General features: G+C 35.5%; 2 protein-coding genes across 2 annotated transcripts; both read right to left on the bottom strand.

Moving 5' to 3' along the window:
• Positions 1-50: 50 nt before the first annotated feature.
• LOC107562734 (EF-hand calcium-binding domain-containing protein 6-like) lies at positions 51-5,692 on the bottom strand. Its single transcript, XM_016247434.1, has 7 exons — positions 5,656-5,692; positions 5,465-5,526; positions 4,002-4,102; positions 1,984-2,227; positions 1,705-1,877; positions 493-640; positions 51-410 (listed from the first exon to the last, which is right to left on the bottom strand). The coding sequence occupies exons 1-7, from the start codon at positions 5,690-5,692 to the stop codon at positions 147-149; spliced, it is 1,029 nt and encodes a 342-aa protein (XP_016102920.1). The 3' UTR covers positions 51-146.
• An 89-nt stretch (positions 5,693-5,781) lies between these two features.
• LOC107562744 (EF-hand calcium-binding domain-containing protein 6-like) lies at positions 5,782-24,114 on the bottom strand. The gene is made up of 6 exons (XM_016247444.1): positions 24,055-24,114; positions 23,769-23,965; positions 21,843-21,950; positions 21,363-21,428; positions 17,460-17,570; positions 5,782-6,017 (listed from the first exon to the last, which is right to left on the bottom strand). The coding sequence occupies exons 1-6, from the start codon at positions 24,097-24,099 to the stop codon at positions 5,921-5,923; spliced, it is 624 nt and encodes a 207-aa protein (XP_016102930.1). The 5' UTR covers positions 24,100-24,114; the 3' UTR covers positions 5,782-5,920.
• Between the last annotated feature and the right edge of the window lie 2,663 nt (positions 24,115-26,777).

Raw genomic sequence — 26,777 nt, 5'->3', positions numbered from 1 at the left:
AGCAATACAATAATAATGTCATGATTATAACTTGAATATTGATTGTGCGTCTTTATTTATGGATGAAGCCAGTTGGGTTAATATGTTTAGTTGAAATAGTATCTTGCATTTCTCAATGTAGCTAAAATTTGTTTTAAACCTCTGACCTATTGACTCCTATGGCTGAGCTGGTGCTTGGTCTGCTGGTTGTGACTGGATGTCCTGTGTTTGTCCATTAGCAGCGGGCGGTAGTCCAGGAGTCCAGACGGGTGTTTGTGAAGGGTAGAGAGCACACTCCTCAGCTCTTCCTGGCTCTGACACACTCCAAACAGCTGTAGCACAGCACCCAGCTCAGCTGCAGACAGAAGCCCAGTGCTAGAGCCATCGAGCCGGGCACAGGCCTTGCTAAGAGCCCTGGCCTTACGCTGGAGCTACAAAACCAAAACACAAGAGGAAAATGTAAACATTTTCACATTCGTTCACACATATTATCACCTATAAACAATGCATAACCTTTTTCCTGATCTTGCGACTTAATGTTTCCGGAGTGGCAACTTCTTTAGTTTCTCTGGGAGTCTGCAGAGCAGCTGCCATGTTGGATCCATGCTTCCATATTTGACTCTGGGATAGAAAAGGCTTGAGGAATTCTGTGTAGGACACGCTGAAATGACAAGAAAAAAAAAATCCATGAGGACATGAAATGCTCAGTTATGTCATCTTATGAATTCTCTATAAAATGTATTCCAGATATTTAAGTTTGATAGGCTTGATCCAAATTCAAAAGAAGTCATTCATCACAAAAACACATCTTGATACTTGTGTTTCCAGTGCTTCAAGACCAATAATATTATGGTCACACTTTATTTTAAGGTCAAATTCTTCCTATTAGCAAACCATTAACTACAACTTTTGCCTCAATAACTCCTAATTTGCTGCTTATTAATAGTTAAGTTTAGGTATTGGGAAGGATTAGGGATGTAAAATATGGTCATGCAGAATATGTGCTTTATAAGCACTAATAAACAGACAATATGTTAATAATAGGCATGCTAATAAGCAACTAGCTAATAGTGAGAACTGGCCCCTATAAAGTGTTACAAATATGATTATATTCTTCCACAATTGTTCATGCCAATTTACTTGCAATGGATAAAACATTGTTGGTTTTAGACACAAATGATCAGTCATTTTATTCACAAATATACTTTATTATGCACTATACAAAATGTGAAGCTGAAGAAGGGTCTTGAACACATTTAATGATCAAATTTGTTTATTTAGTAACACTTGAAGCCTTTTTGTTTAATACATTTTAAAGATATTCATGATGTACATTGTAATGCATTATATCCTTTCATAAATAACTGTAACTAAAGATAAAATGCATTTGAATATTTGCAAATTCCTTGTTAAATCTGAAATGAATTGCTTGTCGTGCATGTTTTAATGCTTTATACTTTCTAAAGGTGTAATAATTATTAGAAATGCATTATAATGTGTAATGTGGTTGCAGGTATAACGATATCAAAAAGCATTAGGTGCATTTCAAGACATAATTAATGCATTAAAATACTTTAATACTGCGAAATATATAAAGGCTTCATGTAAAGTGTTAGATAATCATATCACATCTCCTTGTTCACCCATTTATATATTTATTTATGCATGGATGTCTTGATTTATTTATTTATCTGTTTTGGTCTTCCCTAATGTAAGTGTATCTACCTGCCATCATGGTTGATGTCAAACTTCTTGGCCAACAGATCACACTCATACTGGCTGAGATGAACACAGAGACTCATAAGGATGTCTTTAAATTCATCACTGCTAACAAAACCTGTTCCAGAAAAATCAATTTCGGAGAACTCCGTCCAGAGCTCAGAAACAGACAACTCCACCTGTTTGTGAGAGAGAAACCGGTTCATAAAATTGTTTAAATAACATAATCATATCTCAGCTCAAAGAACTTTACACCATCCTAAGGTATTTCCTCCACACCCCCACCTTGGCCCGTAGAGCATCCACTAATATATCTGAGACGCAGTTGAGTCTTTTGGAGAGGCGCATGAAGTCATTGTCTCCACGTTTGGGGGGATTGTGCTTGGCATTGGGGTAACAGCAGGATTTGGGAGATGGGCCAAAGTGACGTATAAACTGTTGAAAGTCCACAGATCCATCCTGCTGAGTGAACAATGAGGACCACAACCTCCGGACCTCTCCACGTGTTACCTCAGGATGGAGCTCTAACCTGAGCAGGGCGAGAGAAAGAATGACAAACAAGGACAGAGGGATAAATGATGGTAAGAGGGAAAGGGAGAGAATAGTGGGATTCATGAATGTAAAGTATACACCTCAAATTCTTAGAAGAATGCAAACACTGTACCCTTTAAAGCCCCCCACACCCCCCCCCCCCCCCCCACCTTATTTATTCGAGCTGCATTTAAGCTAAAACTTGGCAACCAACAGCACAGAAGCAACAGTTTTTCTTACACAAATACACAAACACAGTGTCATGCCTAAAGAAAGGACAGTACTGTGAGAAAACACACTATAAGGGGATCTGACAGCGTCTGCATCATACAACCCTGATCTCCACTCGGTTTTGTTAAACATGGATATTTAAATAAAAAGGTTACATAAATTTTGGTTTTAGGTACATAATTATATTTACAATAAAGCATGTGCTGTATTAAAATATTACATTTATTAGGTTAGGTTATATTTTTTATGGAACTATATAATATACATAGTTCTATATACACTAAATACACTATACACTCTTTCAAAAAATGTGGGGTCACTCAGATATTTTTGAAAGAAGTTTGAAAGAGGGTCTCTTATGCTTAACAAGACTGCATTTATTTGTTTGTTTGAAAATATAGTAAAATAAAAAAAACTGTAATATTGTGAAATATTACAATTTAAAATTTTAAATAACTATATTTTCAAATGTAATTTATTCCTGGCAAAATGGCAAAGCTGAATTACTCCAGTCTTCAGTGTCACATGATCCTTCAGAAATCATTCTAATATTCTAATTTGGCTTAAACAGTATATCGTTGGGGCTTAAAGTTGATTAAAACATGTATATGTCATTTTGTTTGCCAGGTGTTGTTATTAAAGTCTACCATTAATAATCTGAGGATGCATTCAGTGTTTAACGATGTTTGATGTACTGACTAATATTAGTATATATTTTTACTAAATATATTGAATAGCTTTTTCATTCATTGACATACAGTTACACTTATAGAGCATATGTGTTTTGAATGTAACATTGACCTTTGTGTACTTTTAATTGTACTTAATAAATTATGTTTTATTGAATTGTTTTAGGCTTTCAGTGTAAAGCTGTGGTCACATTTACCATTGTTCGGTAAATATTTGGTTTGGTAATTTCTATAGGAATCCATGCAATCTGAAATTGTGTGCTTATTTCGCAAATTCTCTCCATTGACCAACAGAAAGCTGCTTGGTTTGAAATTGGCTTCTGTGTGAGCTTTGCGTCATACATCTCTACGCTACTGACAATAGACAATGGACCTTTTTTGCAATGTGAAATTTAGCTAATCTGACCGCACCTTAAATGAGCAAAAAACAGAAAAGACGCAATTATCCCCGCTCTCCCGAGCAGTTCACATTATTCAAGTCTGATTTACAGGTGGTAGATAGTTTGAAAACACTTTTGAAACAAAATCATTAAGTTATTGCTAAACATTGAATCTAGAAGACTAAACTTCTCTGGAGCTTCAGTAGGTTTCTTCAGTTCAGTTTGGGGCTTATTGTATATGTGGCACTGATACAGTATGTGTGAACATACACGTATGCGTTTGTCTCTGCCTTGTAAGAATCGATCAAAGAAGCAACAGTTTCTCACCAGACACACACGCACATACTCAGTGCTCACTGTGGGAGCCAGAGAAGTTGGCACTGATACGTCAGCCAAACCCTCTGTGAACTCGGCTGCTGTAAAGCCTGTTAGTGTCACTAATCTCTGAGCTGGCGAGGAGAGTTCAGTTCACCTTGGACTGGTTGGCACCGTCTCTCTCTGTGTCTGTGCACCAGTGCCACGCCACAGATTATGCAAATCCACTCGCGATGCCCCCCATTCAGACCACGACTCCTTTTAGGCCTGACGCCATATTCCAGCCAAAAAATGAATAGAGAGATAAAAGAGGGTGATGTAGAAAATAATGAAAAAAGGGTGGGAGAGAAATCACAAAAGGGTCAAAGGAAGAGCTGCAAAAACAGCATAAGGAGGGGAGGGACGAGAGTAAATAAATAGATAAATAATTTATAGAAATGGAGGCGTTTCTCACATGGGGAGAACAGTTTGGAAGTGTTCAGGACTCTTAACTCAGGTCACCATAAAAACATGTTTAGTTCACAGACAAGAAAGAAAAGAGAAAGATATGGGAGAGGCATAGAACGGAGAAGACAAGTTGTTAAAGGAAAGAGACAAGGGTTGAGGGTTGATATAAAAATAGATGACAGGTAGAAGAGCCTAAGAGCCTGAATCATTAAAAGACCAATTACATGATGCAAAATGCAATTAACACAGGCAATGACGAGAATACATTTCTTCCACAATCAACATCATGCAATTTTATTTCATGCAATTTATTTCATATTAATTAATTTTTTTATTGTTGGTGGGGCATAAATTCAAAGCTGGTGTAAAAGTCTAGAGAAATCCAAACGTCTATGGAGTAGCTTGGTATAATCTTTTATTATTAAGCAATGAAATTTTGTTTAAAAATGCACTGAACTTTAAAATCAAAATTGGTGTGATATGACCAATAAGCACCAAGTCATTTACTTAAAGAAAAAAAAGAAAAAGGGAAATAAAAAAGTATCCCCTGAAGATTTTTTAGTTCATGTGCAAAGAACATCACATTTCTTAAAAATACCAGGAATATTTAATATTAATATTGAAAAATAATCATTAGTAAATAAATGAATAAATCATATTTACTTTTTAATTTATCATCTATTATTTTATTCATTTTTAAAAATGAAAAAAAAAAATTATGTTATAATGCCTAAAGGCTTCAAAATTCATGATTTAAACATTCATGATATTGGGAAAAATTATTTTATCTTAAATAATATTTGAAAATAATAATTAACCTATATGTAAAAAATCTAAAGAAAAGAATAAAAAGAGTCCTATAAAGAGTCTATGGAAACTAAAAAAAAAACACACCACCATGATATTCTGATCTCTAGATATGACTGGGTCCCTCCTTCAATGCAAGTCTCTGGAATTTTGTTATTTAAGTAGCAAAAATATTTTGCAGGACGAGTCACAAGTTTAATAATTAAGGCTAAAACACTATATGTGCAATAATAATAGTAATGGTTGCAAGCACCACTAACTGAGCAACAGAGATACATAGCAGTGTAGCTAAAAGTGAAGCAGGCATGGGAACATCTAAACAAGCGTGCAGTAGACCATAGAAAAGCAACAGCCTCAGATCTTCACCGTGCCAACAGCTCTCTCAGGCTCCATACACCAAACACATTGATAGGCTGGGAACTCCTTTCCTGAGGGAGCAAGAAGCAGCAAAAAGAAAAAGTCTTTGAGGCCATAACTTTGGTTTTTAGATCTTTTATTATACAAGAGAAGCACTGAGAAACCCTAAGAACGAGCGATCCGCTTTGTGCCGTTCTCACTTGAGTGGCGGACAGGGAGAGCTACAAGACCTGGCATGGAAACGGCCTTGCTGCGCTGACCGCTTTGAGAGCAACTGGAGTGGTCAAACCAGGCAGACACCTGACGATCTTGAAGTGTTAGCACATGAGAAAAGCCAGATGCACAAAGCCCAGCCTAGGCTAATGTGTTCCCTGTGCGCTTGGATGGGTTGATGGGGGCCGGACTTGGCTGAGCGGATAGCTGTGGTTCTTTTGTGCACAAGAGAGGACAACCACTCCCTAGGCTTTAGGGCAGCGGTCTGGGCCATCTTAGGGCCACAGTCCGAACGAGGTGGGCGGACTGCTGGCTTGAGAGGTCACAGGCTAGAGCAGAGTTAGTCGCACTGTGTAAAAGAAGAAATAGGAAGGAGGGACAGAGAAAGATGGTGAGATTTAAAAGACACAGACTCTTCAAATAATGTTGATAGCAGTTCAAAGAGACAAACGGCGGAGACACTGACTGCAAGAGGCATTATGTTTGTGTTTGTGCATTGTGTCGATGACAACGTGAACGTGCCTTCAGGATTTTCTCAAGACTGACTGCTCTTTTCAACAGTTAATCTGACCTGAATGAGCCAGGAATAGCAATAGGCCATGACTGTATGGTAAAATAAGTGTTTACTAAAAGCTCTGTGAGAAAAGTTCCTGAAAAATGCTACTAAACAAAGAGTGAGTCTCCATTTGCCAAACTGCTTGTCACAGCAGAACAAATATAGAGCTAAATACTGAGAATTCATCATATTCAGTGGTTGAGTCTATTAGTGGACCTCTTGGATGCCGAGGGAAGAGACCTTGTGACCCAGCCACGGACATCTCAGCAGGACTCCCATGTATAACAGCCCTGCCAAAAAACGAACACAGCAGGACGTGACTTTGGCGTAAAGCCAAATAAACACACTAGCGTTTCACAGACACTCAAACTAAAAAATGGAATGAGTTAAAGATCCACTGTAATTCGAAGATCCACAGAAATTCAAACTCATAAACTCACTAAAATTTTCCATTTTAAAAAGTTAAAAAAAAATTTTTTAAATTCTATGTTAGCTACCTCTATAAGTGAAGTGAACACTTGGACATGACATTTCATTTGAATTGAAAAACTAAAAAACAAACAAACAAAAAAATTATAATAATAAAATAAACTAGTAGTAAATAGTAATAATGTCAAATAAAATAGCAATAAATAGTAAAATAATCAAATAAAAAATGTACTAGAAACTGAAAAAAGCTAGTTAGTTTTTATATCTATTATACAAACTGTATAAAAATTAGCAGCTTTTGCCTTTGTTTTTAAAAATAAGCCCTTCAAGGTATTTTACATGAGTGTCTCTTTTATACCCATTAGGGGGCACATGGCTCTTAAGTTGATTTGCTAGTAAAGCTGAAAAAAGAAATTCAAAACCTAAATTGATCCATCTTAGACGTAGACTCAGACTGAAAATAAATTTGCTAATGCTTTAGAACATGATCTGCTTGAAATAAGTTTTTTTTTTTTACTGATATCACAAGACTTCAAAAAACTTCACTTTGCCCCAGGAAGAATATATCACTTAGTGCAGTATGCAAAATGTTATATAGATATGGAAGAAACATTCTTAGAGAGCAGCAACAAATTCAGTTTAACCTGATTTAATGCTCTAATATTTCAAGTAATGAAGTAAAAAAAAAAATCAATATTCTTAATAATGTAAAATCCTCCATTTACTCATGTTACATTTTACTTTTTAATTAAAAGTTTTTTATAAATAAATAAATAAACAGACAAATAAATAAAACAAATTTAGTAACATTTTAGAATAGGGAACACATTCACGTTTAAGAGTTTCCCCTCAATAAACTCCTTATTTGTTGCTTATTAATAGTTAGTGAGGTAGTTGTTAAGTTTATGCTGCTTATTAATAGTTAGTAAGGTAGTTGTTTAGCTTAGGTATTGGGTTGGGTTAAGGGATCTAGAACATGTTCATACAGAATAAGGCATTAATGTGTGCTTTATAAGTACTAACAAACAGCCAATATGATATTAATATGTATGCAAATAAGCAACTAATGAGAATCTGACCTTAAAATAAACTGTTATAATGGAAAGGTATCATTTGTCTTTAAAACTGCCCTCCCCCACATCTACTAAGTTCTGCGAGTTCAAACTGAGTGATGGCACTTGAATTTCGATTTTTTTTTTTACATGCTGTATTACTTAGATTAATATACATGTATTTCAGATTGCCACCCAAGTTCAGATCTGATTCAGAGTCATTGGCAGACCACCTCTCTGCCTCAGACGACTGATCTTCAGAGAGGAGAGACAGCATGTTATTTTAACAGACGAGGGGTCGGTTGAACTCCATATATGACCACTGACCGCTACTGTCTTTCCCCAGTCAAGCTGCCTCATAATTTCTGCAATGCAATTTTGATATTAAAATGGCTTTTTAGGTTGTTTTTTGTTTGACGGTCAGTTTGTCTGTCAATATCGACGTCTATAATTTTATGTATGTTTTCAATGCCTCTTTCATACAATTTCACATTGTATAGTCCCAATGTGTGTGTGTTTGTGTGTGTGTCCAGTTTCCCCTACAGCTGCAGCTTCAGCGGATTACCCATCATCCACACGGCAACATTACACAAGTCGATCTTTGAACAAAAGTCATGGCTGCTATTAATGAGATGGTAATCCTGGGCACCGCTACCTCCCAGATCTGCTTCCACTGACAGGGGAAGAATGTCCAAACGGCCTGCTCACAACACCCAGCACAACACTGAGGCCATTGTCAGCAGTGCTGGTCTGAGCCCTGGACCCAGCTCAAGGAGTTATCCCCTTCCATCCCGATCCTGTCCCCACACCCCCGTCTCAACCCCTTCACACCCCATGAATAAAAATTAAAGCCCTAAATGGGTGGAGGGAGGAAAGGAAAGAGAGAGAGGGACCGAAGAGAGAGAAAGAGGAAAAACAAAATGTTTTGCTGGAGATTAGGGTGGGATATCTGGGATTTTGACGTCTGAGGTTCCCACATGAAGATCTGACATCTACCCATCCTATGCCTGCTTGGTTTCTCGGTCTCACCATAGGGACCACACAAACTGTGAGGGGCCCAACAACCTATTAAAACCATAGAGAGGAGCAGACAAATCGAGCTAAATCGAGGCTGATCAACTCTACGAATCTTCTAATTACCAGATGTTTACAGTAGAAAAACACGAATATCGTTAAATATTTCATAATGGAGGTCATCAAAAAGTAAATAACTGATGATATATTTTTCAGATCTTGATACTTTTTGAGTAGTAAATGTGCAAAGGGAATACAGTAATGTGTGAAATTCATTTTCATGAATAGCACTATACCTCAAGACAATTACTAGCCTCTCAAAAATTTCTATAAAAGTATGAATTTCCAGATCTGAGTTCTCTTTTCTGTCACTTTTTTATTAATAAAAAAATACACCAAACTTTTGAAAAATGTAATATAGTTAAATCGTTCATGCTAGAGGTCATCAAAAAGTAAATAACTGATGACATATTAATCAGATCTTTATACAGTTGAAGTCAAAAGTTTACATACATCTTGCAGAATCTGCAAAATGTTAATTACTTTACCAAAACAAGAGGAATCATACAAAATGCATGTTATTGTTCATTTAGTACTGACCTGAATAAGATATGTCAAATAAAATATGTTTACATATAGTCCACAAGAGAAAATAATTGTTGAATTTGACTCATGGCTGTATTAGTTCAAAAGGGTGCTTCTACTAAATACTGAGCAAAGGGTCTGAATACTTAGGACCATGTGATATTTCAGATTTTCTTTTTTAATAAATCTGCATAAATGTCAACAATTCTGTGTTTTTCTGTCAATATGGGGTGCTGTGTGTACATTAATGAGGAAAAAAAATTAACTTAAATGATTTTAGCAAATGGCTGCAATATAACAAAGAGTGAAAAATTTAAGGGGGTCTGAATACTTTCCGTACCCACTGTATATATATATATATATATATATGACCACTGACCGCTACTGTCTTTCCCCAGTCAAGCTGCCTCATAATTTCTGCAATGCAATTTTGATATTAAAATGGCTTTTTAGGTTGTTTTTTGTTTGACGGTCAGTTTGTCTGTCAATATCGACGTCTATAATTTTATGTATGTTTTCAATGCCTCTTTCATACAATTTCACATTGTATAGTCCCAATGTGTGTGTGTTTGTGTGTGTGTCCAGTTTCCCCTACAGCTGCAGCTTCAGCGGATTACCCATCATCCACACGGCAACATTACACAAGTCGATCTTTGAACAAAAGTCATGGCTGCTATTAATGAGATGGTAATCCCGGGCACCGCTACCTCCCAGATCTGCTTCCACTGACAGGGAAAGAATGTCCAAACGGCCTGCTCACAACACCCAGCACAACACTGAGGCCATTGTCAGCTGTGCTGGTCTGAGCCCTGGACCCAGCTCAAGAAGTTATCCCCTTCCATCCCGATCCTGTCCCCACACCCCCGTCTCAACCCCTTCACACCCCATGAATAAAAATTAAAGCCCTAAATGGGTGGAGGGAGGAAAGGAAAGAGAGAGAGGGACCGAAGAGAGAGAAAGAGGAAAAACAAAATGTTTTGCTGGAGATTAGGGTGGGATATCTGGGATTTTGACGTCTGAGGTTCCCACATGAAGATCTGACATCTACCCATCCTATGCCTGCTTGGTTTCTCGGTCTCACCATAGGGACCACACAAACTGTGAGGGGCCCAACAACCTATTAAAACCATAGAGAGGAGCAGACAAATCGAGCTAAATCGAGGCTGATCAACTCTACGAATCTTCTAATTACCAGATGTTTACAGTAGAAAAACACGAATATCGTTAAATATTTCATAATGGAGGTCATCAAAAAGTAAATAACTGATGATATATTTTTCAGATCTTGATACTTTTTGAGTAGTAAATGTGCAAAGGGAATACAGTAATGTGTGAAATTCATTTTCATGAATAGCACTATACCTCAAGACAATTACTAGCCTCTCAAAAATTTCTATAAAAGTATGAATTTCCAGATCTGAGTTCCTTAAAGGAACCTGAAAGGGGAATAATATAATATAATATAATATAATATAATATAATATAATATAATATAATACAATTGTTTAGGATCAGTAAGATTTTTTAAACATATTTTTTAAAATAAATCTCTTATGTTTATTGTAAAATATTAGTAAGAATTAAAAACTGTTTTCTAGCTGAATATATTTTAAAATGCTAATTATTCCTGTAATTGCAAAGCTGTATTTAGTGTCAAAGTCTTTGGTGTTACATGATCCTTCATAAATCATTCTAATATGCTGATTTCTTTGAGGTATACACAATTCAAAAGAATAATGTTTATTTTAAATAGAAATTGTCTGTAACATTAAAAATGTCTTTTCTGTCACTTTTTTATTAATAAAAAAATACACCAAACTTTTGAAAAATGTAATATAGTTAAATCGTTCATGCTAGAGGTCATCAAAAAGTAAATAACTGATGACATATTAATCAGATCTTTATACAGTTGAAGTCAAAAGTTTACATACATCTTGCAGAATCTGCAAAATGTTAATTACTTTACCAAAACAAGAGGAATCATACAAAATGCATGTTATTGTTCATTTAGTACTGACCTGAATAAGATATGTCAAATAAAATATGTTTACATATAGTCCACAAGAGAAAATAATTGTTGAATTTATAAAAATGACCCCCTTCAAAAGTTTACATACACTTGATTCTTAATACAGTGTTGTTACCTGAATGATCCCCAGCTGTATTTTTTTTGTTTTTGTTTTTGTTTTGTTTTGTTTAGTGATAGTTGTTCATGGGTTTGAACCCTCAATTGTCCTCAGTGTGAAAAGATGGATCTCAAAATCATACAATCATTGTTGGAAAGGGTTCAAATACACAAAAATTCTGGAAAATCAAAGAATTTGTGGGACCTGAAGGATTTTTTTAAGAAAAGAAGAGGCAGCTTAACTGTTCAGGACAAACATTGGACTCATGAACAACGATCACTAAACAAAAAAACATAGCTGTGGATCATTCAGAATCAAGTGTATGTAAACTTTTTATAAATTCAACAATTATTTTCTCTTGTGGACTATATGTAAACATATTTTATGTGACATATCTTATTCAGGTCAGTACTAAATAAACAATAACATGCATTTTGTATGATCCCTCTTATTTTGGTAAAATAATTAACATTTCGCAGATTTGCAAGGTATATGTAAGCTTTTGACTTCAACTGTACTTTTTGAGCAGTAAATGTGCAGAGGGAATACATATGAAACAAGCTATGACAGCCACTGTGCAAATTAATATTTCAACAACAAATAGAAATTTTTTAATTTAGAAGTTGTTAAAAACTGCGTCATGTGCAATTTCAGGGTTCAAATACACAAAAATTCTGGAAAATCAAAGAATTTGTGGGACCTGAAGGATTTTTTTAGGCAGCTTAACTGTTCAGGACAAACATTGGACTCATGAACAACGATCACTAAACAAAAAAACACAGCTGTGGATCATTCAGAATCAAGTGTATGTAAACTTTTGAACGGGGTAATTTTATAAATGCAACTATTATTTTTCCTTGTGGACTATATGTAAACATCTTTTATGTGAAATATCTTATTCAGGTCAGTACTAAATAAACAATAACATGCATTTTGTATGATCCCTCTTATTTTGGTAAAATAATTAACATTTTGCAGATTTGCAAGGTATATGTAAACTTTTGACTTCAACTGTACTTTTTGAGCAGTAAATGTGCAGAGGGAATACATATGAAACAAGCTATGACAGCCACTGTGCAAATTAATATTTCAACAACAAATAGAAATTTTTTAATTTAGAAGTTGTTAAAAACTGCGTCATGTGCAATTTAAATGTTTGAATACATTTTGTTTAAGTTGAGTGTTTATTATTATATTTTAAAATAAATAGTAATTAAATTTAAGTTTAGGCTCTGTTGTTAATTGTTTATATTATATTATACAAACCTTATATTAATGTAAAAGGGCTCCCTATAGTGTAGAACATAAGCCGAGGAGGTAGGCTATTTTTATTCCTAAGAAAATTGTAATTACAACTGAATTTATTTAAAGAAAGAGACATTTGTTCAGTAAACCACTGTTTAATAATAATAAAAAAGCAATTTAATGTTTAGTTTTTACCCCTGCTGTACCGAAACCATACCAAACCGTGATGTCAAAACCTAGGTACATACCAAACCGTCATGTTTGCGTACTGTTACTCCCCAATTATATTCAGAGATAAGGGGTAGAAAAAGGCCAGTAGTACATTTCCATTCCCTTTGTTTGTTATAGCAAACCTTTTTGAAATTTTTCCCACCTGGTCCAAGGTTTAACAAAGACACAATTAAATAATATGATGCGATTTCAAGTTTTCATTTCTCTATGGAGTGTTGCAAGCTGTTCATGCATAGATAAGATCCCTAAAGTTGCAAAGACTAAAGTCTCAAACCCAAAGAGATATTCTTTATAAATGTTAAGACTTGTCCACGCCCTCCTAAAACGCCTCGTTTAAACACGCCCCCACATGTCTATGTCACTGTGTGGGAAGATTTGCATAACACCGCCCAAATGTTCACACAAAGAAGAAAGGCGTAACTTTTATTCTCGCTGTAGTATTGTTGTTGCCGCCACCGCCATGTTGTGGAGACGCTGTATGTTTCGTTGTGAAAGCGAAACAACTTTGTTTGGCCTTCCAAAAGAGGACACAACTAGAAATCAGTGGTTAAGTTGTATTTATAACATTGTTCCAGAACAGTTCAACCCAAATATTCAGATGTGTGTAGCTCATTTTATGAAGGACTGTTTCCTGGGAGAGTAGACTACAATGCGTCTGTGGCACAAAGGCTGTTTCTATAAAGTGGGGCAGTTCCAACTTTGGAAAGACAGTCTGGTGCTTCTGACTCACAGCCTGTAAGTATGTATTTTATATTTAAAGAATTTGCCAATGATGATTCAAACTCGAGTTTTGAGCAGTGTAGAGTACTTGTTGTTTGTCGTTTCTTCGATCACAAATGCAGACATGGTTTTATGTTTACGCGGCGCGATACGCAACGCAATGTGTTTTTTTTTTTACCTTAAACCGCATAAACACATTGCATTACACCAAATAGACAACATAATGTTATTTTTAGCAATGTCATATGACCCCTTTAAAATTTGATAAATTCTGCTTATTTTAAACATAATTTCATCATCTGACTCCTGCTCTTCCTAACATCTGGCTGATAAAAACTTCAAGTTATCAGCAAAATCTGACATTTCAGAGGTCAAGTAACAAATAACCTGGATCTATATATAAAAAACATATGATTTCAAACTACACACATGAACACAAATGTATTTATTTTGTATTGTTGCTATTAAATGTCCAATATAAGGTACAATAATGTGATTAAACTCAGAAGAAAGCTGGAGCGGGATGTGAGCAATGGTAATCTGGTGAGGTCTGAATGTTGACAGCTAAAGCTCTGTTTGACTAACATGTCAAAGTTTCACCCAAACAGAGGAAATGCCACACAGGAACTAGTGACACTGGGATCAGGCCGCTTTAGCATGAATGATTTAGCATTTCTCATGAGACAGAGGGAGAGCAAGAGGGAGAGAGCGAGAGTTTGTAGCTGTCATTGGCGGGGCATGGTCGGCCTTTCTCACTGTTCTCCGCGAGTATAGAAGTTCTAAAGTTTTCTTTCTCTCTATTCAGGAGGTCCCTTGGTGCATGGGCTTTTTCCCCACTGTTAGTATTACAAAATCCCCATTCAGTATAACCCTTGTCACCTGTCAACTAAGCCAGGCTGGTTTTCTAGGTCTTTATCCCCTACGCACACTGAGAGAGAAAATAAAATGAGCAGCTAAGCTTATACCCTACCCCCATTTGATGCGTGCACACACCCAAGAAACACACACACACACACACACACACACACACTAAAACCGCATGTCTCAGAGCTGCTACTCTAGCAGATTAAAATTCATTACCCTGTTCTATTTAAGAAACGTTTACATTGCATTGGTTATTGTTGGTCATTCATTAGGTGGTCAGGGGAGTTCACATGGGTCCCCCAGGGTGATCAGAACCTAATCCTCATATCCAACCATTTTTAAGCATCTTCACACAAACACATAAAGTGATAAGCTCATTGCAACAAATACATACCATATTTGGTTATTCTCTTATTTCTCTATGTACTTGTTCCTTGTTCCACATGCTGCATTTACTTCGTTACCGGTTCACCGCTGTTTTCAGCAGCATCAGTTTGAGTTCAAAACATTGTGTTTAAATCAAAGTTTAGTTATTACAATATCTTACAAGGTCTGTAGATTCGGCAATTGTTTGATAAATGAAATGAAAATTCTTTATGCCAGTGTAACTCTCAACAAAATACTTTAAGTTAAAATATTAACTGAAATCTGACTGACTTACAAACTTGTAAGCTTGTTAAATTCTAGGATGATTATTTTTGCAAATTAGCTTCAATCATATAAGTTAACCAGTGTTACGCATACACTTGTACACATATATAAAACTGTTATATAAACCTAAACATTATTAATTTTTAGGCTAACGTATTTCTTTCTGTGGCATCCTACCAGTCAAACACAGTGACAAAAATACAAAGCAAAGAAAAGAAAAGAGCCACCCTGAAGCATGATGTCACTATAGACCTAATCTCTTCCCTCATCCTGAATACAAATGACGCAAACTGTTGTAGCTATATTTACAAACACACACACACACACACACAAATAATACCTTACTTAAGAGTTATATACAACTTAATTCAAATGCTTTTCATTTAAATGACGGCTTGTATTGTGTGCTGATCAGATTGAAAATGTTCTAAAACATTTTAAACTTAGTAAAAACTGGTTAGTAATAATAGTGCATAAGAACATTTTGCAAAAGAAAAGTTGCGTTACTTTTTGCTGTCTCTTAAATGTATATTTTCACATAATTATATTTTCTCTTAGATTTTCAGTATTTGGCTAGACAATAAAATCATCAGTTAAATTGTGATTTAACTTCTTAAAGGAGACATATTATGCCCCTTTTTATAATATGTAATATAAGTCTCTGGTGTCCCCAGAATGTGTCTGTGAAGTTTCAGCTCAAAATACTCAACAGATCATTTCTTATATCATTTTGAAATGCCTATTTTGAGTGGAAGTAAAAACACGCTGTTTTTCGGGCCTGTTTCTTTAAATGCAAATGAGCTGCTGCTCCCCACCCCCTTTTCCAGAATAGAGCTGCGCCATTAAAGCTCGGACCTCCTAAAAACATTTGTTATAGTTCTGATTATCATGTTTATCGCACTGAAATCATACGTTTTAAACCATATGAGTTTAAACTTCTGATATACGGTTTTCTGAGAGCACACATCCGAAACACACAGACAGAAAGCGCCTGTCACAGCATGTGAGTACTAAACTAAGTTCTCATTCACACACAAGTTTACATTAAAAACACATATGAGTTACAAAAACAGTCGGTTATGTCTGTGAAGGTATACTGCTGGGAAATAAATTGCATGTTTATTTTAGATCTAAATAGTGTTCTGTGCTCGTCTGTGCAGACAAAGGCAGAACAGTTAGTATGTTTTGCTCAAACTTTCGCCATGGCATTAGAGCTGGTACACTGTTGTCGCTTGCGAAATCAAAATGACGGCGCCATGGGTGGAAACTTACAGATTAAGGGGCGGTAATATTATAATGAGATCCCTTTGCCACGTCACCAAGGGAGCGAAATCAGACGCGCTCGTTTTCTCAGATGCTTGCAGAAAAAGGCTTACCAAAACAAAGTTACTGGGTTATTCTTTTTCACGTTTCCTTGGTTGGTAGATGCACCAGGGACCTGATTATAGCACTTAAAACCTGGAAAAGTCAGATTTTCATGATATGTCACCTTTAAAGGTTAAACATAGAAACGTAAATGTGGCATGCCTATGTTCAGCATGAATTGTGCTATATATAGAATTATATAAAACGAAAAAAAAAAAGTTCAGTATATACAATTTCTATTCAGTGCCTTTTAGTTGGAGACTATTTTCAGAAATGGATGGTCATGAATTGAAATATCTAAATAAACAAATTAAACTATGGTTCATGCAAATCCCCATCAGTCATTGGGGAAGTTGTGGCCTAATGGTTAGCGAGTCGGACTTGTAACCCAAAAAGTTGCGGGTTCGAGTCTCGTACCGGCAGGGATTGTAGGTGAGGGGAGTGAATGTACAGTGCTCTCTCCCACCTTCAATACCATGACTGAGGTGCCCTTGAGCAAGGCACTGAACCCCCAACTGCTCACCGGGTGCCGCAGCAAAAAAATGGCTGCCCACTTCTCCGGGTGTGTGTTCACTGCTGTGTGTGTGCTCTTTGGATGGGATAAATGCAGAGTACTAAATCCGAGTATGGGTCACCATACTTGGTCACATCACTTTCACTTTTTTTGAGCACTACCAAATATAATACAGTGTCAAATATTATTCGAAATCTCTGAAATAGATTGCAAGACCCTATAAAAATGTGAAGAAGACTCTTTTTAGCTTGAAAGTTAATAATAATGGAGACTATTAGTCAAATCCTTCTTAGTCAATTGCATTTGTAATATTTATGTGGTACTACTTCTATGCTAATTAATTTTTGCAGCATGAAATAACATTCAACAAATCCAAAGCTAGCCTGCAGTGAACAGTGATACAACAAATGCTGACCTGACTGGTCAAAAGGGTCTGTACCTGGTGTCAAAGGCTGCCATGAAGATCGGGTACTGCACATTTCCGTGGCGGTCAAGAGGGAGCCTGTCCAACAGCTGCTCAAACTGAGGATCGGAAATCTCTAGGCCAAACCTGTGGAGAAGGTCAGGGGAAGGTCAGCAAGAGATCACTGATGTCACCACAGCCGAGAGTCCACTCATCAGGGCCGGCCAGTCCAGCAGGCCTTAAGCATACGCCACTCATTGACCCTCTCGCACACTGCGGAGTCAAGAGGTCATAAGGTCAACTGCCCTCTTCACCGGCCATCGCACAGAGCTGGACACACAGTGGCTAGTCAATCAAGGGATTAGACTTTACATACACGTATGCACACCCTCAAAAATTCACTCACACAAACTACAACCTTCACTCGCTCCAGAAAACACAGATAAAGACAAATGAACTTATCAAAGATTATGAATAAAAATGTGAGATTGTCCTTCAGAACAGACAGACATGGTCCACACTGACTACAATACTACATACTCAAACAAAGTGGATTATGGTGAGGTAAATGTGTTTTAAAGGGCAGAGAGAAAAGACAGGGAGTTTAAAACTGTCATAATATGACTAAATTAGGTTATCACTCCATTTAGACCCAGATAAGGCAGGGTCTTTCTTGAGGGGGCACCAGTCACAGTCCTGGTTTACTTGTAGTAGGCTAGATAAATTAGGTGACCAAAGAAAAATACTTAGTAATTCATCATATGCAGATGTCAGTCTAAAAAAGATGGTTCTTTAAAGGTTCTTTACATGCAGTAATGGCTTTATTTAGAACCATAGCATTCTGAAGAACCCTTTTATGCTGAAATGGTTCTTTGTTTTAGAGCGTAGGGTTCTTTATTCCCCCCCTTTTGTTTTTCAAATCTGTAACTGACAAAGCACCTCATTACTGATTTTCTGGAGTTCAGTGATCCAACTACACAGACTGTTAACACACTCTCAATATACCATTACTTTTTTTTCTTTTAAGATTGTGAAGGGCTCACATTCTGTCCATTTTTGCTTTTGGCCTTCGTAAACATAATTGTTTTGACACAAACACATGGACACACTGCAACTCTAACTCAATTGTGTATTTCAGATGTATCACATCCTACAACCTCATCACGAGCAGAGAAAAATCGCCACTTAATCACACCAACATAATAGACTTAAAGGCATCATATGGATTGGATTGATTGTTTCACTGAAAGTTGGTCTTCATCACATCTATTTTTTGTTCTTATTTTGTGTTGCACTTCTTTATGTATTTATTCATGTTCAATGTCAATTGTCATTCATTAATGTATTCAGCTAATAACTGTTGTTAAGAGCACTGACAATTTTGCATGTCAATAAAAACATAATTCACACAACATGCTGCTGTTGTTGTTGTTGTTGTTTTACTGTAAAACCTTAACCGAGGCTACACTCTAAGAAGCCTCATTACTGATTTTCTGGAGCCCAGCCATCCAACTACACAGACCGTCAACACACCCTCAACAGGTAAATAATTTCTTTCTTAAAATGTCTATAAATTATAACTTTCAAATGCTAATTGGATTCCTATGTCTTTTCTCTCTTTAGTTTAACAAAACATGTAAGTGTGACCAGCTCTATTCAGTTAAGGATACTCTCCTCTTCTTCACTAAGTAAGTAACAAAGATATTGAATTTTTGGTCCATTTTGTTAGATATGTTGTATTACTAGGGTTTATGCATAAACACACCTAGCTATCCTTTTTCCTTTTAACATTGTGAAGTGCTCACATACTACTTTTGGCCTTCATAAACAATTGTTTTCACATAAACAAATGAAAGGAGACAAACCGTATATCTAAACTCAATTGTGCATTTCAGATGCTGTCACATCCTACAACCTCATCATCTGCAGAGAGAAACTGCCATTCAATCACACCAAAATACAGATAATGATTAACTTAAGGGCATCATAGAGGATTGTGAAGATATTTCACTGGAGCTTGGTCTTCAATACACTATTTTATGCTCTATTTTGTTTTATTTCTTTAAGCATTTATTTATTATTTATTTATTTCATTAATGTATTCTGCTATTAACTGTTGTTAGAACAAAGTCATGTTTGCTACAATTTCACGTCATTAAAAAAAGTATCTAATTGACACGTTGTTGTTGTTGATTTTATGTAAACCCCTAATAGACACTTCAAGATATTATAAAACCAGGCAGATACAGGGGTAAAAAACAATCATAATAAATAATGTATACAAATAATACTAATATTAATGATATTAACATACTAATATTAATGAAAAACTATCATTAAAAAGGTTATTTATAACACCAATAAGGTCCTATATCCTCCTGAGACCCAGCTATGGAGTTTTTGCCTCTGTAGTGGACATTATATTTTAGAGAATTTCCCTGAGACCTCACATGTCACAGTCTTCAGTCTGGATGTCCTGTACAGAGCACATTCAGGGCTTTCCAGAGATACCAAATGATTGGATGTTTCACCATGACCGCTCTCTCTCCTTGGTTTTTAAAAATGGCTGACATTAATTTAGTGATAAAACTGTACATCCTTATGGAAATATGATCATATTTTGTAATTATAATTTAAATCTGATTAATTTTCAAATTGTTTGTCATAAATCAACATCTCAGGAAAATGTTATGGGGTTTCAAATCAAAATATGACTTCCTGTTATGAAACAGGACATCATTTCATACATGTCCACTGTAGAGGACACCAGGACTAAAAGCATGTTTATTATACATTTAGGGCTACTAAATTCACAAAGCTTTTTATTTCTGGTTCTCAGGAGGATATAGCATTTTCAAAGCATGGTGAGGATATAGCATTTTCAACCCTATAAAAAAGGTACTATTTAGCACCAAAAAGGGTTCTGCTATTGTTACAAGCTGAAGAACCCTTTTCTGGTACTGTTTAGAACCATTTTTCTTAAGAGTGTAGTACAGTCAGTGATTCTCAAACAGGGGGCCAGAGCCCAAAAGGGGGGCTTTTCAAACTTTCAAGGGGGCTGCAAGATGGCTTAGAATGATGTAATATAAATAAAGATAAGTTAAAACACCTAAAAATTCAAATGTAAGCTGACATTGTATTGCGTAATTTAATTGGATGCCTCAACAACAAATCCTTGGAACAGGATTCTAACAGTCTTGAAAACCTGGATATATGAGGGATTTGTAAAAGAATGATTTCTACGAAGTCAAAAAAAAATGTAAAAATTAAAAAGTCATGGAAATTTTTATAATTAGTTAATGAGGATTATGTTTTTCAAGTTACGTCAAACTCTAAAATATTTTATCAGGTAGACATAGCTATTTATGAAAAAAATGTAACCACAAAAAAATAGAAAAGTCATTTAAATTCATGTGTTATAAAAAAGCATGAAAGCTAAAGAACACTATTCTCAAAACTTCTGGAATTATGGATTTGAATTATTTATAATATCTAGTTGCTGTAAATAAAAATGTTTATAAACGAGCAGCTTTGTTGTTACAACAGAAGTAACAGAAATATTTTGGGGGGAGCTTCAAATATTGTGGTGGGAATTAGAGTCAAAAAGGTTGAGAACCACTGGTCCAGTGGTATTGTTTTACCAAGCAATCCTAACCAAACACATAAATTATATATCATGTTTTATCTGAAATTAATCAACATAAATTTTTCATTGTGTGAAAAGATGTCAGCTTTAACATTTTGATAAAGACTCTTTTCTTTATTTTAATGTCCCCAAATGAGAGTACTGATGATGACAGAATTTTTAAAGCAAATATTCTGAAAGTAAGATTCGATTAGACCATGTGAATGTGCAATTTCTGTCACAACAATTGACAAAAACAACTTTTGCATGCCTACAGTAATCATGTAGCTTAATTAGAGATAGAAATAGTATACCTGCTCTCCATAGCAGCTCGGAATTCTTCTTTACTAATGGCCCCTTTATTAAGCTTGTCAATGTTCCTATACAAATACACACATGCAGAGAAACACACATATATTTGTAAATGAAATTACATTTACTTTTCAAATAGCATTAAAGCATTTTCTAAATGCATAAGCTGAAGGTAAGACGATATGCTTTTCAAACTCAAGAGAGATGCTTCTGGTTAGAGGATCTGGAGTTTAAAGGGTTCAAATGGAAACTCATTTGAGCAGAAGGGTTTCTGTGATGAGGTTCTTAGTAACAGTGCAAAGTTCTAATTAAATAGACCAAAAAAGTGCCAACCTTCGACCCCAAATTTAGTGAAACATCTTGTGTGTTAAAAGAGAGAGAAAAGATACCTGTTCTCAATTTAGAGGGTGTTAATGGGGTCTTGTTCACAAGGAGAAAAGGGGAGAAAGAGAGATGGAGAGAGAGAATGGGATTGTACTCACTGAAAGCTCTGGAGGAGTGAGAGGTACTCTGACTGAAACAGGCGAGTTAATTTGGCCTCTATGGCACTTAGAGAGGAAACACAACTGAGGTTCTCATCAGAATGAAACCTGCAGAAAATGAAAAGTTTTTTTAAAACACTTTTTTCTCTGAAGAATATAAAGACGATTAAGGTTCAAACATGAACTACGAACAACTCTGAGTCAGAGTTGATTAAGAAAATACTAAAGAAAAATATAAAGTGAAGTTAGTTTGGAGTAAAGTTCTTTTTCAAAACCATTTTTTGTTTACAAATTGCATTTGATCTAATATTTTGTTTATTATCTTCTGCAATAAAATTCATAGATTGTAAAGAGTGGCTTTAGTATCCTAATACTTTTTGGGGCCATGTATTTTGTCACCATGGTGAAAGGTTCTATACATTGCAACTGTTTGCCTGCCCTATTTTATTCATCCGCCAATCCTTTAAGCTGTGGACCACCCCAATCAAACCAAACACAGTCAGTTTAGGCCTAGTGTTCAGTAGCTGTTTACTGATCCCGGTGTGCTGGGTGACCCAGGGCAGGGGAGAACTATGGGCCGTAAGCTTGTTAGAAATTGAAAGAGTTTGACTACAAGGCTTAAAGTTCACTTTCTCTGGATGCTTCTGTGTAATTTGGGCTCTGTGTAAGCACAGAAAAGACTCAAGAGTTTCTGTTTCCATACTGCACTGTTACTGATGACAGAACAGAATTATCTACACTCATCAGAATCAATTTTGTATGTGGTAATATTCCGTTTCTTAATCTAGATGAAATCCCACAAGATACACTTAATTCTATAGATAGTATTTGATCAAAAATACAATAAAAACAGTAATATTTTTACAATTACAGTTTTCTATTTTAATATATTTTAAAATGCAATTTATTGCTGTGATGCCAAAGCTGAATTTTCAGCATCATTACTCCAGGCTTCAGTGTCACACAAGCCTTTAAAAATTGTTCTAAAATGCTGATTTGGTCCTCATTGTCAAGTTACACACACGAGGAACGAGGAGACACGGAGTAGAATAAATCAAAAGGGTTTTATTAACAAAGGCTGGGGATCACAGGACTCGACACATCAGGACGACGTTCAACGGCTGACAAAGAACAAGAACACACAGGACCAATGGAGAACACCTGGGAACAAACTAATAAACACAGCTGGAGACGAATACACACAAACGAGGACAGGAACAGGAAGGACCATATAAGGGCATTGGAGTCACATGGGGAGCAAAACACACACAAAACATGAACCAGAGTCTGACACTCATGTGAAATTTCATGTTATTATCAATGTTGAATTTGTACATTTGAATTGAACATTTGTACTGCTTAATATTTTTGTGGAAACTGACATTGATTGATTAATTGATTGACTGATTGATTAATATGAATAAAAAGAGGAATAAACGAAATTAAACAGATTAAAATAGAAATTGTTTGTAGCATTGTAAATTGGATTAATTTAATAAATCTTTGATGAATATAACTATTAATTTCTTTCAAAAATAAAATCTTACTTACCCCAAACATTTGAATAGTAGTGTACAAAGGTGAAGTATTCTCCTTGTTTACATGCAAAATTCTGATAAATATTCTGATATTAAATTTAGATTACAATTGAATGATGTATGTCATGTAAATTCAGCAGAGTGATTGTCATATTCCAATGAATTCAAAATTCTTGTTTCTAGAAATCTGAATAAGACAACTGGCATATGCCTGTATTAATCCACTTGAATATGGACTGTTAATTTATATCTATGCCCCTATGGAAATATTAGGAACGCCCTCTCTTGCCACTGATTAAGCATATTTTTGCAGGTGTTTGGAACCTGGAGGGATCAAAGCTCCATATGAATATATATTATTAGGATATTGCTATGATGTAAATCTGACCTGTGTTTTGGGTTGGAGATGATCTTGTGAGTAATGCCATCTGAACTTCTGTCCTGGAAGGTGCGCAGAAAGTTCAAGTACTGTACACAACCCTTTTTTAGCTTCAGACCACACCGAGACAAAAACAGACCCAGGTGCTCTCTCTTCAGATGCAGCTCAAACTTCCTCAACACCTGCAGAAAGTCTGCACCCCTCACCTACAAACAGAATGCAGGATATTTACATTAATCAATATGACTAACATTTTTGTACCAGTCTGTTTGTGAAGTCTGATGCCATTTGCTACCTTTCCACTGTTCTCAGGATCCAGTTTATCAAACTCAGTTTTCATTCTCTGAGCTCCTTCCCTGAATATGTCCTTCAACCATGCCTCTATTGCGATAGATGTGTGATGCTCCTCTTCCGCCTTAGAGAGTGTCCTACCAGGAGCTGAGGGAAAGAGGAAGGTATAACAGGAAATTATGTATTACATTACGATTTAAACTTTCTAATAACAGGTCTCTGATTAATGTCATCATCTGATGAGCTCATATTAAACCAGGCAAAGGCTAAATCCCTGAAGAAGATCCCTGCTGAAACGTAGGTGGTCTATAGGTGGACTGTTGCTCAACTACACATCAGAATAAAGCAAACTAAAGCTGCTAGTTTCTCCAAAACCAGTGCAAAAACTTGTCCCTCTATTTCTGAGACGATCAATACTATTTATCTATACTTACTTCAATTAATAATTTTAGTACAATAATAATTTAACTTCTGTTTTCTTTTAATTATAAAAGTGATTGGACACAAACAGTTCTAGAGCAGAGTTTGTTTTTTTAACTGACTACTGTTGATGAATTTGATTATTGATTATTTTGTAAACTGACAGCAGAGGATACTTTATAATAAAAAATAATTATGATTCAGCTCATGAAACAGTACTAGGTAGTCTACAAATTCTATTATCATCAGCTTCACCTTTGGTGTCTTCAGCTTTAACAGTAATAGAAGTGTTTCTCTCATTGTTTGGTTCAGTCCTCCTGCTCAATCCCAATTTATTTAGAAAAATCGTTTGCTTAACTGCACCAAGTCCATCCACATCTAACCTGTTTAAAAGAGATGGAGAATTTTTTATTACAGTTTTTTTTTTTAGTTACAATTTTATTCTAAAATCTATAAAGCAATTTGATGGCAGAACTAATCAAATAAATAATAAATAAATACACAAATAAATCAATTCAAACCTTTTCCATAATTTTTCAAAATCAGGATCTTTTAGGTGAAGCTTGAGTTTGTTGAGAATATTTCTGAACTCTGGGGCAGAAATCCAGCTTTCGGTAAGATTGTCTGACTTGCACAAAACCTCTACACTCTCCAGAAACCTACAGTAGGAGAAATGGTTTCACAATCATCGCAAACAGCTACTCGGGAGCTAATTTTTCATGTTTAAAAAATACATTCTTGATGAATTGAAAATTCAATAGAACAGCATTTATTTGAAATAGAAATCGTTTGTAAGATTATAAATGTCTTTACTGTCACTTTTCATCAATTTCATGCGTCCTTGCTGAATACTTTTTTTTTCAAAAAATAAAAATAAATAAATAAATAATAATAATAATAATCATTATCATCATCATCATCATCTTACTGAGCCCAAATTTTAGAATTGTAGTGACAGTGTGACATATTTTAAACATTCAAAATACTGACATACTGAAAATCTATTTCATTTATTTAATATGGCTTACTTGAAGATATTAAACATTTAAATTTATTATACTTTTCTTATTCGGTTTATTTTTCTACACTTTTGCTACCAAAAAAATTAAGTATATATATACTGTATATATATATATATATATATATATATATATATTTTTTTTTTAATCTGAGTGTTTGGGGGTGTGAGAGAGACCCTCTAGGAGCTAGAAATTGTTTAATAGTCCTGTTTTTGTTTCTCCTCTCTTTGTCTCTCTCTCACACATACACATACTGTCAATCATACATATGATTGTCCTTATTATGTCCCTTTGTGTCTTTCACTTATCCTTTCTTTCTATTTTCAACCCTTTTGGACCCATAAATCTGCCTTTTGCACATTTTTATGTGTGCCACATTTCTCTTCTTTCCTGTTTCTCTTTCATCTTTATCCCTCTCTTGCTGTCTTTTTATTCAGTCTTTTTTTCTTTCCCTCATCCTATCTTTCCCATCTCTCACTTGGACACTCATAGTCAATGTGTCTGTAAGAAAGAGAGGGAAAATGTGTGCGATTAGTCACAGAGATTTCTTTTTTTTTTTTTTTTTGCTCACGGCTGGAGTGTGTCTTGGTCTGACCAGGTCTAACGCAATCAGTATGACACACACACACACACACCAACCAAACTTTCACACTCTCGCACACTCCCTCTACAACCTCATTGTATTACACTGATGCTTTAAACAGTTAAGTACAATAGTTGCAGTAGTACAGAAAGGGAGACATGGAGGGGGCGCCAGAACGGTAAGCTGCTTTGCTGATCATCCTTTTGCTTTCTGTCCACCCTGGGCACAAGACGCACTCTGAGCTCCCTGCTGGTGAACTTTTGAGTGTGAGCAGTTCACAGTCTCTGTTTCTAAACCGTTATCTCTTTCTAGAGCACTGTTTGTGTGATAACTTCTTTTTTTCAATAATCATCATTAAGTGTACATTAAGTCTACAAATACACTTAAATACCCGAATGTTGCATTAGATACAAAATATCAAACAAAGTGGAATCCATAAATGATGCTAAATCAGTGGTTCTCAATGAGAGGGCCGGAACCTCTGCATACATCATGTGGGCCCCCAATGAGTCTTAAAATGATTTAAATTTGGTCATAGTAACATAACTTTTATTAGAATTCTAAAAACAGAAGTAAAAACACTTATCCAGATCTTGTCTAAGAATACTTCGCTAGACAGGCTATATGTCGCAATCCTTCTTTTGTTCTGATATTGGTGGCCTTGTGCAAAACAAAGTAATCACAACATTACAAAAGAGAAACCTT

Source organism: Sinocyclocheilus grahami, unplaced genomic scaffold (genome assembly GCF_001515645.1).
Source record: "Sinocyclocheilus grahami isolate Dianchi unplaced genomic scaffold, SAMN03320097.WGS_v1.1 scaffold836.1, whole genome shotgun sequence".
Taxonomy (NCBI): Eukaryota; Metazoa; Chordata; class Actinopteri; order Cypriniformes; family Cyprinidae; genus Sinocyclocheilus; species Sinocyclocheilus grahami.
The sequence above is the reverse complement of the archived record's forward strand: the minus strand, read 5'-3'. Positions and strand labels throughout refer to the sequence as shown.

Coding starts and splice junctions, on each gene's coding strand:
- LOC107562744 (XM_016247444.1), bottom strand. CDS start 24,099: ATGAAAACTGAGTTTGATAAACTGGATCCTGAGAACAGTGGAAAG. Junction 21,951..23,768: donor ATCTCCAACCCAAAACACAG/GTCAGATTTACA, acceptor CATTTTCTGCAG/GTTTCATTCTGATGAGAACC. Junction 21,429..21,842: donor TCACTCCTCCAGAGCTTTCA/GTGAGTACAATC, acceptor GTATTTGTATAG/GAACATTGACAAGCTTAATA.
- LOC107562734 (XM_016247434.1), bottom strand. CDS start 5,692: ATGCCAGGTCTTGTAGCTCTCCCTGTCCGCCACTCAA. Junction 2,228..4,001: donor ACGGTGCCAACCAGTCCAAG/GTGAACTGAACT, acceptor CGCCCTGCTCAG/GTTAGAGCTCCATCCTGAGG. Junction 1,878..1,983: donor TGGATGCTCTACGGGCCAAG/GTGGGGGTGTGG, acceptor TCTCACAAACAG/GTGGAGTTGTCTGTTTCTGA.